This window comes from Callionymus lyra, chromosome 5 (assembly GCF_982586985.1).
Source record: "Callionymus lyra chromosome 5, fCalLyr1.hap1.1, whole genome shotgun sequence".
Taxonomy (NCBI): Eukaryota; Metazoa; Chordata; class Actinopteri; order Syngnathiformes; family Callionymidae; genus Callionymus; species Callionymus lyra.
In genome coordinates, this window is record NC_141822.1 from 8658098 (window position 1) to 8671298 (window position 13201).

The window sequence follows — 13201 nt, forward strand, 5'->3', positions numbered from 1 at the left end:
TAAACATTTTTTTTTAACATTAATTACATCAATGTTCTTACTTAATGTACGGTAGTTTAATAAAAGTCCATATTTTTTACGATAAGACGCCTAAAACTGATAAATATCTGCATCGACCGTAAGTAAATATGCGTAAAATAATGTTAAAATTAGCGCTAGATACTTTCTAGTTATTCATTAAATATACAAGAAATAACTAAATTAAACATGAAGATAAACAAGTAGTAAACACAACAGTGTTAGTTTAGTCTTTTAAAACGAGTCGTCAAACATGAAATTTAAAAAAAACAAAATGGCTACAGATAAAGTCGTTAAAAGCTAACTAGAGTTAGCATTCCTGCTAATGTCTTAAAGAGCAAAAGACACGGTGGATAATAAAATAGCAATGAGAAAATAAAATGTTATAAAGATAAGAAGTGAGTTAAAATGAAATAAAATTAAAAGTTGATCATAATTTAAAAATCTTAACTGCAAGTCCAGTTATCAGGTCACTTGCTAGCATTAGCAGTTATTATAGCAACATGTTGAATTGACAAGAGAAGAAGAAAAAAACGGTTTGTTTATTAAAAATGATAAATTAAGAAAAGTTTTAATGCAAAAAACGTCTTTATTTATGAAGCTGATCATTTGAAATCTCTTCTGGTCTCAAAGCGTGAATCTTAAGAGGAAAACAAATCATGCAATGTTGCTAATTAGCAAAGGCGCTAACTGTTAGCAGTGCGCTTATATTCTTATATTCTAATATTATTTAATGAAGGAAAAAAACAAGCGTCATGTGACCAGTGACATCATTCCAAGAGTTTGTTTACACTTTCATTCAAAAAAATCCAAATTATAAAGAGTCCAAATTTTCATCCAGTTCGACACAAAGTTGAGAAAAAATTTCATGGAAAGAAAAAATTAATAAAGGTATCATATTTATATATTACTCAGTAAAACATTGTGTATTACGTTTCACTTTAAATAAACACTAGTGAAGTTAAGAAGGAAACATCTGTACAAATGTTTACTTCCTGCAAAGAACAATTTAAACAATTAGCATTAGCTTCAACACTTAGCATCTTCACTTTATGTTTCTAATGAACTCACAAGTCATAAAGAGTGTTTTCTAAAACCTGTATTTTACATTCAAGGTTAAACAAATATATATATATATATATTTAAAAGGTAGATTGAAGATCTTTTTAAATAATTAAATTAATTAATACTGTTTTTGGTCAATTAATTGTATTTTTATTATTTTATTTTGCAGCCTTTGAAAATTCAATTTAATACAACATTTTGGCACTATTTTTATCAACTTTTACATTGAACTTAAAAGCCTACAAATTTAAAAGGTGTTGAAATTAGAAGAAAAAAATTGAATCGAACATTGGTTAATTTTTTAAGATATTTCCCTTTTTAAAATACAATTATTAAAAAAAAAAAATCTTTCAATATAGAAAGTGTTTTTAATTAAATTATAAAAACAATTCTTTATAGATGTCGACGCAAAATTGAGATCACAGACAGAAAAAAGGGTCATATAGTCAAACATTACTCAGTAAAACAACATGTTTATTTAACAGACCATGGGCCTCACAACATCTATTTAAGGGCCACAAACGGCCCCCGCGCCACACTGTCATTAATGAAAGCAGTTGAATATGTTCGAGTTCATGTCATCGTGACACGTTACTGCTGGAGGACGAGTTTGTACGATTGAGAGACAAACGTCACATTCGAGTCGGTCAAGTGAAGAGCACACACACACACACACACACACACTAAAACACACACACACACACAACAGGTCATACATGCTGAGGAATCTCAATGAGAGTTTGGAGCCTCGGGCCACAACAGACCCCCAGACTTTCACCCTCCCTCCCTTGATTACACACACACACTCTTGGACCCCCCCCCCCCCCCCCTCCATCATACACACACTCTTGGACCCCCCCGACCCCCGACACACACTCGCTAGTTTCTGCTTCACATCCCTCCCTCCAAACTGCTGCTCCTTTGTCATAGGTGGAACTTTGTTGCTACGGCGTTTGGGCCAATGGAATGGTATTTTCAGGAGACACACACTCACTCACACAGACACACACTCACACACACAGACACACACTCACTCACACACAGAGACCCACAAACACACAGACAGACACACACAGAGTAAAATGCCTGTTGAGCATAAATTCAAACAGTCCACCTCAGTAACAACCGTCAGTGTTTGTTTGCTCAGTGGACCTCGGGCAGTCAGGTGTTACATTGTGTGAGGAAATATACGACTGACGCACACACACACACACACACACACACACACACACACACACACACACACACACACACACACACACAGTCGACAACAACTGCATCACAAAAGCTGTTGCACTTGTGTCACATCAAGGAAGTAGATCATCAGGATATTGACTTTTTTTTTATTCAAATGTATTTTTGAAAATATATCAGTTTATATTAATATTTTAATGTAATTATTTCTTCGTTGAAGGTTGAATTATTTTTTTAATTATTGATATATTTTCAGAAACTTTTTCTAGATTGTAATATTTTAAATTCCAATAATTCAAAAATGAATGTTCTAAATTTAATATTTTTTTATTTTGTAATCTTTTAGATTCAATTTAAAGATGTTGGTATAATAGTGACTCCGTGATTGGCTGAGAGTTGGTGTTGTCAACATTTATATATTGAATTAAAAGTTAAGAATTAAAAATAAATATTGAATTAGAATATCAAACTAGTAAAAAAAAAAAAAAAAAAACTTTTAAAAACAAAAACATTAATTTAGGAAAAAAAAGTTGTTGTTTTTTTTAATTATTTAAAAAGGAAAATGAATTCAGCCTTTTAATATTCAAGTTACTGAATTAAATTAAATAAATATTTCCTTCGATTATGTAAACTATTCAATTTCTTTATTTAAAATAATAAACGGTTAAATACCATTTCATTTAAAACGTTGATAAGTAACTGATAAACTTACACTTTGTTTCACTGAATCTTGAAACAATAGAAGTCGTGGGGCCGAGAAAGAAATAATACATTTACCAAAGTGTGTTTAAAATAAATCACGATTCCGTCTTTGAATCACCTTGACTTGATCATGATCAATAAACTATACATTATTTTATGTTTTGTTTTTTGTTTTTTTTACTCATGGGGAGAGAAATATCCTCAAACTTAAACAGCAACAACTTAAAAGGCCTGAGATTATTTTTTAAACATACAAGAACTTCCTGTCATCTTTCCTTATACACATTTATTCAGATTTATGCTGCTAAAACAAAAGCGTAAAATATAGAATTGTTTTATTTTTCAGGAACAATTCTTTATGTCGAGGCTTCAATCCAAGAGGGACGTTACACACGAGCAGTATGAAGGTATTTGGATGTTTTTATGTATTTTTTGACAAAGATGAAGACAACTGAGCTCCAGTTGCTACATTAAAATGAAAAAACATTTTTGTGTATAACTCTAAAAAAAAGAACATATTACTCTGAAACTAATCACATCATTAGTCGACATGAGGTTGAGTAGAAAGTAGTTTTTTTTTTTGTTGAACCATCACTTTCATGAGCCCCTGTAGTGACTTTATTACAAAACTTAATTAGTTTTAACATAAGGATTTGAACCGTGGACCTCTGATGACAGGGGAGTGTTTTCTAGGTTTAGTTGGTCTTGACTGACGGGTAGAAGAATGAGTTGGTATTGAATAAAAAATAATAATTAAGTTGCCACCAAGTTGTGTTGAAAATGTATTTAACGGCTCACTGTTAAAACCTGCGATTACTAGACTTTTACTGACATCTAGTGGACAGAAATAGAACTACATGTTGATGAAACTGCAAATATAACAACTTAATTTTCCAAATAATGATCTACTACAATATATTAGTTATATACTGTATATATTACAATATATAGTTTTTAGAAGAAACTGCTTTTTTTCAGTCTCTCAAGGACTTGGAATAAAGTATATTGATAAAGTGTATTAGTTGAAACCATTATGGGGTGAAGAAGCTTCTTTAGGTTGTGCTCAGAGTTCAACAGGTGGCGCTCTCGCTTTAAAAATTAAAACTTAATACGATATTCAATGAATTCCTCAAAAGCTTACAGGGCCAAGAGCGCCATCTAGCGGGCGTCGTGGAGACTCTCAAGAACGTCACATCAAGTAAGTGAAGTGAAAAACTACAGTTGTTGATCCGAGGTCAAGGAAGAGAAACACTGGCGTATCATGAGCAGCCAAACTTTATTCCTCAGATGGAAAACAAAGCCGTGTGTTAAGAGGTTAACACTAAACAAATGACATCCACTCACTGTCGCGCACGTGAGGAAAGATGCGATCGAGCACTTCCGGCGTTTGTGAGATTCAGGGTCGATTTCCTGGTCGATGTCGCATCGTGGAAACAAAAGCACTTCGATTAGTCGATGATGTCAAGACTCGGGTGCAGAGGGGAGGACCCGGTCCTGGAGCAGGACTCGGGTCGAGATCAGCCTGGGGAGGGACGGGAGAGAAGGGTGTGGGACGGGGAGGGAGGTTAGGGGGTTAAAAAAAATAGAGGGTGGGGTAGGGAGGGGGGGGGAGGCTGATTTCGAGGCTTTGTCTTCATTTCTTTTTGGGTTTTGGCTCCATTGGTTGACCAATCTCCCTCCCTCGCAGCTTCAGACCTGGACATGGAACACAAGTGTCACTCGGGGTTGGACTTGACAAAAATACTTCAAGGAAAACGTGTATAGGTGGTCGGGATGAGAGTTTTGCCATCAGCTTCATTGCAGTCTGCAGCCCTGACCCCACCACCAGGTAGTGCCTGAACACTTACCATATTTTGTAGGCTGTCAGAAAATATCAACAACGCAATATTTCCTATTGCTATACTGTCAGTTTCTTTGCTTTTAAGTCAATATATTCTTTTTATCATAGTTTGTCCATTGTTTTTTTTATTCAACACAGTATGAATAAAATACAGTTTTTTTTCTTCTTTATTTGCAATTTAAATGCAAATATTTACTGCTTTTCTTAATGTTTTGTTGCAATTCAACTCCCGTCCGCTAGAGGAGTCATTACGTCCTCTAAAGAAACAGTTAAATTCTGCGAGCTACCGACGATGACTGAGGACGAGAGGATACAGTGGACTGCAGCAGACTAGGGGTGTAAGAAAATGTCTTTTTTACCATTACAATTTAAATATTTACTGCGTTTGTTCATTTTTGGGTTGCAATTACACTTCCGGCCACTGGATTTAGTCATTGCGTCCTCATAAGCTACAGTAACAATCAAATCCAGCATTTACTGAGGATGAGAGGATACAGTGGTACAGACTCCAGCAGCTTTTATAGCTGATGTTTGGACATATTTGGTTTTGAAAACAAATGAAAGAAGTTAGGACTTCGTCAAGAGTCATGTGGTCTGTAAATACTACAACACCAGAGTCAAGTACTCGACAATACTACACATATATCCTTATTACTACAGTATCGTATCTTTGCCCATGTATCATGACATGTATTGTATCGCCAGACTCTTGTCAATACACACAACTAATAGTTTGTTAGGAAGTTCATTGGTTCTTTTAACAAACTAACTCCTATGATGGGATTTTACTGGACAAATGTTTTCCATCAATAATATTCCAGACATAAAACAGGAGAAAAAGAAAACTCACCGATTGCTCGCTCGATCTTCCCCATCACCTGGTTGTTGGGAATCGCTTTTCCACACTCGTAGTCGGCAATGATTTGAGGCTTCTCGTTTATTTTCTGAAAGAATCATTTTCAAAGTCACGAATAGAGAAAGAAACTTAAAAACACAAATCTCTGTGTCGGCGCGCTTGTAAGACATTTCTATATAGACAGAGGTCAAAGGTTGCGAAGAAGAGAGTGCAGGCATGGGGGTCAATAAGTAACTTAAAGTCAATTTATTTATTTAGTGTAATGCATTATGTTTTGCTGGAACACAGTCGTGTACGGCATTCACAAATAAAGTAATAGAATATAATACTGGGTAAAACAACATTACATAACATTTCAAATAAAGAGCATTTTTCATACAAATTTCCCACACACAAGGTAAGGAGAGAAAAAAAAGCTGTGAATTTTGTACTTTCTGTGAACGATTCAAGGGTCGTCGTTGATTTAATAAAAACTGTATCGACTCTTCATTGATGCTTTGGTGGAGGTCAAACAATGAACAATTTAACAAGTAAAGAAACGATTACAAGTAACTTCATTAAATAACGTCAAAAATAAACATTTGGTTTAGAAAATAGTGAAAAAAAACATTTAGGACTATGACTGGGACTTAGGATGTAAATAGGTCTCAGTTTTATGAACTGATTTATCGAGGTGGAGTAAAAATTAGTTTTAATTTTCTTAACACATTTCTGTAAACCAATACGTTCCATTTTTAGCTTCCTGTCCCCTCAATAATATTACCTTATGGATCGAAACCTGGTGCTAGAAATAGATGTGAAAGTGTCAAAGTGATAGTAATGTTTGGAAAGGGAGAATCCAAACCAACGTCCTATTTTTAAACCTGGACCTTTGAGCAGCGAGACTGTCGCAGTTTAATTTGCGCTCTTCAAATATGGGCTTTAAAAACTGCGTCACCAAGTCTTATCAGCTCGTCTGACCCTTGTAACGCGGAAGCGCCAGAGATACTCTTCATAAACATGAATATAAATGACGAGGTACGTCTACAGACAAACTTGAACGGACTGTACTTACAGTCGCCAGATCTTTCTGGGTCAGCCCTTTCTCCTGTCTCCCTTGTTGGATCACCTTCCCGACCTCCAGAGGAACCCTCTCGTGGTGCAGCTCCTCCGTCTCACGGTCCAGCTTCGCCGTGTTCTTCGTCACCAGATGTTGTTTGTTCTGTCCGGCAGACCCTGCGAGAACCACCGGACGTTAACAACTCAATGAAGTGGAACGGTTGTCAAAACATTACACGGGCGACACAAAAGATGTGATAAGAACTTAAAAGAAGCCATTTGGAGATCGATAAACAAAGCATGTTTTCAATTTATTCATGAAATACAAGCAGTGAAGCAAGATGGCGGGTGTGTTAGATAGAAATATATCTTGCGTGCTCGCATTGCTGATGAAAAAAGGTTATAAATCAATAACATTAGCCATTTTAACGAAACAGATTGATGCTTATGCGTACATTTTTTGGAAGTCTCAAGTTCCTCTCCACGTCTCTGAGCCGAGGTGATCGCCTAGAAAAATGAAAATTAAAAGTCAACTATTGTTTGAAGGAAAAAACATTGAATACAAATCAATCAATATCTGTATTTTGAATTTGCAGTAAATGAATAGTGTGCCGCCAAACATTCCAAACAGATTGAGATACACTTTATAAACAATATAATACAGTTACTATATTATTTTACACTCTAGAGTCTAAATAATGACATATTGTTAAAGCTAACTTATAACTCATATGGCGTATAGTTGTATACAAGTTAACCTACAGCTAGTGTTTGCTAAATATAGGTATTTTTTTAGACTCAAGTCGACCAAATACGCCATTTTAGAAGTTATGTGTGATTCCAAGTGTTGTAAAATAATAATGTTTACAGTAGGAGTGGCACTCGAAGCTAGCGTGTTAGCATGAATGCTGTATTATTAAACCTGGGAAGTAAGTACGTTTTTATTTGTAAAGCAACGCTAACAGACAAGGGTCACAAAGCGTGTAAACAACATAATACTACACAAATACAAATAAGATAGCTTTGGCGTGTTAGCTTGAATGCTATATTATTAAAGTTAGGAAGCTAGCTTTTGCGTGTTAGCTTGAATGCTATATTATTAAACTTGGGGAAGCTAGCTTTAGCGTGTTAGCTTGAATGCTATATTATTAAACTTGGAAAAACCTGGCGTGTTTAACTAAACAATGTATTTTTACTACTATTTAATGGGTCGATTATGAAAAACCAAACAAAAAAACGCATTCAAGTGAAATGACTTAATACATATTTGGTTTGTTATTGTTGGTGTTGGATAAACAACGTAGCATTTCACGTGGTTACATCAGCCGCGTGTTTGAGGGAACAAAACTCGTAGTTGTTGTTAAACAAACAACATCTTAAGCTTCTGTAAACATTATAAAAGTCTGGTTTAAAATGTTAAAAAGGTGGAAGTGAGTGTGAAAAAGCTCGGGTTTCGATGCTAACCTGCTTGGATTTGGCCTGAGCAGCAGTCGGGCCTTTCTTCCTCAGAACAGTCACGGTGTCCCAGTCGCTCTCCGCCATAGTTCCAGACTTTAAACCTCCAACAAAAACGTCCTTTTATTTAATGTGGAAAAAACGACCTTCAACGGTCCCTGGTCTAGATTCTGGATCTGCTTCAGTCGAGTCTTCCTCGTTCAATGATCGCCCCACGCGTTCACTCCGTGTACACGCACCGTTGAAGCTTCGTTAAAGGAGACGAGTCACTACTTTTAGGTTTGCTTTTATACCGCTTTAAAAGTTAAGAAAAAATAATATAAATGTATATTTGTGAAAGTTAAAAAGTCTATTTCACTCGATCTGTGATAAATGTAAAAAAAATAAAAAAATAAAAAAATATAGCTTGTAATTTATGGACGTAATTGTACTTGAAAATATGTTTTATTTGAATTAAAGTTTAAATTCTATCACTTTAAAAACAATTATTATTATTATTATTTCAAATAAACCTTCAAAGAAGACGAGATTCTCAATTTAAAAACTTTATTTACAAACGCGTGAACAAAACGCGCGTCTGCAGCGACCTCTGCTGGAGGATTCTCTCACCTCTACGTGTCCAAGTAAGAATAAAGTAGTAAATTAAGGTTAAAAGCCGCAATAAATGCCTCGTTTTCTTTCTTACATTATATATATTTTTTATGATACGGTCAAGACAGTGAAACAATGAGTCATCTAGGTGGAAGTGTGTATGTTTTTATAATTATAATAATAGAGCAGTACATTATAAAAATGTATCTATAACTCTACTGCAGCAACTTGTTATTTTTTTTAAATATAATAATATGGATTTAAACCCAAAAAGGTTTGTTAAAAACATTATGCAATTTTAAATTAACTTGTTTTCTGTTTTGACACATACTAAATATTGTGTAATGAAGGTTGAGTTTTGTACGTTTTTAGAATAATAATTTAGGACTTTAAAAGCTATAAATTAAAGCTATACAAACAACAAATGTAAAAGATTGTGTCATCTAGGCGTTTTTATGATGATTTATCCTCCTCTGCACCACCTTTTTTTTTTATTATATGGATTTAACATTTTTTTATATAAAAAGTAAAATCTATTTTATCTGAATATCTAAATAAGTTCTGTAAAACATTTTGGCAAAGCTATAAATTAAAGCTGGAAGTTTCTATGTTTTTATTATAATCATTTAAAAAAATAGTTTGGGTAGAAAAACTTTATTCTCTGCACCATCTTGTTTTTGTTAGTAATATGGATGATATTTTTGTATATGAAGTTTAAAGTTTAAGTGGAGACAAATAAGTTCTGTAAAACATTATGTAAAGCTATAAATTAACATTAAAAGACACAATAAATGCCTTTTTATCATTTTAGAATTATATATTTTAATTCTATGGTCGAGAAAAGTAAAATATTAGGTAATTAAATGTTAGTTTGTTAATAATGATGCAGATTTCATCGTCATTTAGTGAATGATTTAATACATAAAATTTGATTTAACACATTCAGAAAACATAAACCAAAAATATTTCAACCCTTTTTTCAAAAAGAAAGTGTATATAATGTAAAGTGACATCAGAAAATTGAATTTAACTTTTAAAACGATGATACTTTTTTTTAGTACAAACAAATGCAACCATTCCATAGAAATGATTTAATTTAATTATTTGAAATGTTAAATTAAAGCGTTCAATATTATGATGGCACTGATTTACTTCCATAGAAGTGTAAAAAAAACATGGTGTAGGAAAATATAAAAGTAACAAAAATATACCAAAAATAATGCTTTTAAAATAACCATGCACTAATAAACTACACAAATATAGTGATATGTACGACGCTAACAAGGTAATATCTGGAATATAAAAATCTTCATAACGTCACGTCGTCGACTCTTTCCTTCACCAGTTACAGGACATCTCCGAGGCGGCGTTGCTATGGCGACGGGTGCGGATGGGGGACCAGCCGAACTCCGACTGAGCGTCGTCGACCACCTGACGCCGAGTCCAGTGGTTTCTGGAACCTGCTCTGCCGGTCCAGGCTCGAGGTTTGGGATTCATCTGGACCAGGAACCACACAAATTATTATTGTTATTATTATTATTATGGTCTCATGTGTCGTCATCGTCACCTGAACGAAGACGGACGTGTTCATGGTCAGCGTCTCCGCTCGCTCCGTCATGTGCTCCAGCCACTCCGTGTGGTTGTTGATGGCGTGAGAAAGATCACAGTTGCTCTGCGGACAAAAGACTCGTCGTCAGGTCGACCCCCTTGAAGGTGGGACTTGCTCAAGGGCAGGAGTTTTTTACCCCCGACACGCTCTCTTTGAGCTCGATGGCGGCGAGACGAATGTGCTCCAGTTTGTCGATCTGCTCCTGGAGACGGTCGTCCAGCTCCTGCATCGCCATCAGACTCTCGTCCGGTCGGACCCGCGACTTCCTCGACATCCTGGACTTTCGATGAGCGTTTTTAATAGAACGACACACTTTTATTTCTCTCTTCAAATCTCCTTCTCCGTTATCTATGATTTTACTTTAGATTTTTATTTAGTTTTAAGTGTTTAAAATTCATATGAGGGTTAAAATATCAACTTTTGTCAGAGTTTATTTAGATTTAATGCACTTTAATTACAATTTAACTTATTTTTTTGTTTTTTTAATCACTTGCCTGCTGTATTAAAATTAACTGGCAAATTAACTAAGTATTATAAAAGTAAAACCTCAAATGTTGAAACGTTTTTAAGCATTGAATTATATGTTGTTGTTTTTTTTATTATTATTATCTATATTAACAACTGCATTTTTTATCTTATTTTAATGTTTTCTAAATTAATTATTTTATTTACACATAGAGTTTGATTTCCTAATTCCAATAACTTTAAAATTCATTTTCTAAAGTCAATATTTTCTAATCTGTAGTCTATTAAATTCGATATAAAAATGTTGGTATAATAGTGTCACCAGACATTATCAATAGAAAACGACTTGATTGTGTCGCATGATTGGCTGAGAGTTCGATCAAGTATCTCGGTGCTCTGTTGGTGTTGTCTGGCGGAACTTTTATAGCAACATTTTTATATTGAATTCGAAATACTATGACTGTAAAAGTAAAGAATTTAGAATGATAATTTTTGAATTATAGGAATTATCATATCAAACTCTATGTGTAATGTCTCTTTTAATTCAGTATAATAATTAAATATGTACTTATTCAACCTTTAAATTTACAAATTATTGAATTGAATTATTTTTCAAAATATATTAAATTAAATGAAACATTTCAATAAAAATGTCAGCCTTTCAAATGTTAAATTTACCCATTAAATATTCTGATGACACTAATATAATTCATACTAAATGTCTTGAGTAAAAACACATGAACCTTTTAATTTGACACCAGTTTAAATTCCAGAAAACAAACGTTAAACTATTTTGTAAAATGTTCTCTTTAAGTTTAAGTTCGGCTTCATATTATAGAGACTTTGGATTCAGTGACTAGAGAAGAAGAAACACTAATTTAGGTTTTTTTTAATCATCGAGGACTTTGACCCTTTTTTGCAATCAACATTTTGTTTTACTCTTTTCTTCTTCATAATTCTTGTCTTTTTCCTTCATCATTTCTTTTGTATATTCTTTAACTTGTTACTCTTAGATTAAGGTTTTTGTTTTTTGACAACATTCGCATTAATACCATAAATAAATAGAGTTAAAAATTGCCAGATTTGATTGTCTTAATGAAAATAAAACTACAATAATGAAATAAATACTCGCTACATCATCATTTTCTTATAATTAATTGTATTTATTTTGTACAAAAATGAGAAAAAGAAAATATTCAGTTTAAAAAAATGTTGAAATTGTGAAAATATCAACATATCAGCAGCTTATTTAAGATACTTTGTCTCCTTCTGTAAACTTTAAATCAAGACCTGCTCAAAAATAAAAACGATATTTAATAAAAGAAAACATTATATTAAGTTGCAACAGAGAGAACTGCTGATAAAATGCAACATAGATTAAATAAACTAAATGTATTCGTCATATGTCACTGCAACGAGAACGAACCATTATTGTCCACTAGGGGGAGACAACAACAACAACAAAAATAGTCTTGTTTACTTAATAAACTAAAAACACGAATAAAAAGTGAAACAACGATTTAATCGAACGTTATTTAGTGTTAATAGTTAATAGTTGACGAGGGTTAACGTTGCGTCTGCAACCACGTGACCACGCGGTTAACTAGCGACACCAACTGTTAGCTCGAGCTAAAGTAACAAAAGAAAACATTGAAGTTTTTGCTAAAAACAAACGTTTTAAAAAAAGTTATAGAGATTTCAATGGACAGCGAAGACTCACCTGGAACCGCCAAGTTCTTCCTGCAGACACGAGACGAACCTCTTCGTTCAGACAAGAATCTTTTGTCCCAAAAACATCCCTGGAATTTGACACTTGTGACGTCACTCACTCCCACCCACAGGTGCGCGATTTTAAATATATTTGTATATACAGTATTACAATTTCTTTGTAAGAGAAATCATAAAGTTAAATAAAAGGAAAAAAATGTACCTTTAATTTTTGCATATGTTCTGAATAAAAGTGGTTTTTATTTAGACGTTTAAAAAACTTGAACCACAACCGAGTTAATATATTTAAAATATAAGTCAGTTTAGGTTTTAATGTTTGAATCTCTTCTCGTTGTCGGTCGTTCGTGATTTTTATAAAGGTTTATTTTAAAGGAAATGGGCGTCGAAGAAATAGAAAATGAAGGGGATTTATTAAGTTTAGTTCACATTTGTTTCTTGACTATTTCGGTCAAGTTTTCGACAAACAAATCGTGAAATAAAAGAATAAAAATCTAACTATCTATCTAACTATATATATATATATACACACACAGAAAAGACCATCTTGTTGTATCTCTGCCAAACCAGTGAGTTTATTTTCATAGACTTTTATTTGTGAAGTTTTTAGCTGAAGAAAATCTGAAGAAAAAAGTAAAGCCAG

General features: G+C 33.6%; 2 protein-coding genes across 2 annotated transcripts; both read right to left on the reverse strand.

Annotated features, from left to right (window-relative positions):
* Positions 1–4236: 4236 nt before the first annotated feature.
* On the reverse strand, positions 4237–8388 carry edf1 (endothelial differentiation-related factor 1). The gene is made up of 5 exons (XM_087790716.1): positions 8178–8388; positions 7169–7220; positions 6730–6890; positions 5670–5763; positions 4237–4674 (listed from the first exon to the last, which is right to left on the reverse strand). Exons 1-5 carry the CDS (start codon positions 8253–8255, stop codon positions 4613–4615), a joined length of 447 nt encoding a protein of 148 aa, XP_087646842.1. The 5' UTR covers positions 8256–8388; the 3' UTR covers positions 4237–4612.
* Positions 8389–9840: 1452 nt separating this feature from the next.
* Positions 9841–12635, reverse strand: LOC148079231 (uncharacterized). Its single transcript, XM_087790717.1, has 4 exons — positions 12554–12635; positions 10505–10648; positions 10327–10431; positions 9841–10256 (listed from the first exon to the last, which is right to left on the reverse strand). Exons 2-4 carry the CDS (start codon positions 10640–10642, stop codon positions 10098–10100), a joined length of 402 nt encoding a protein of 133 aa, XP_087646843.1. The 5' UTR covers positions 10643–10648; positions 12554–12635; the 3' UTR covers positions 9841–10097.
* Between the last annotated feature and the right edge of the window lie 566 nt (positions 12636–13201).

Bases quoted from the DNA above. Each gene is read 5' to 3' on its own strand.
- edf1 (XM_087790716.1), bottom strand. From the start codon at position 8,255: ATGGCGGAGAGCGACTGGGACACCGTGACTGTTCTGAGGAAGAAAGGC. The intron at 5,764-6,729 runs GTAAGTACAGTC...TGATTCTTTCAG, and splicing joins CCCAGAAAGATCTGGCGACT to AAAATAAACGAGAAGCCTCA. The intron at 4,675-5,669 runs GTGAGTTTTCTT...TTCCATGTCCAG, and splicing joins GAAGATCGAGCGAGCAATCG to GTCTGAAGCTGCGAGGGAGG.
- LOC148079231 (XM_087790717.1), bottom strand. From the start codon at position 10,642: ATGTCGAGGAAGTCGCGGGTCCGACCGGACGAGAGTCTGATGGCGATG. The intron at 10,432-10,504 runs GTAAAAAACTCC...TTTTGTCCGCAG, and splicing joins TCAAAGAGAGCGTGTCGGGG to AGCAACTGTGATCTTTCTCA. The intron at 10,257-10,326 runs GTGACGATGACG...TTCCTGGTCCAG, and splicing joins ACACGTCCGTCTTCGTTCAG to ATGAATCCCAAACCTCGAGC.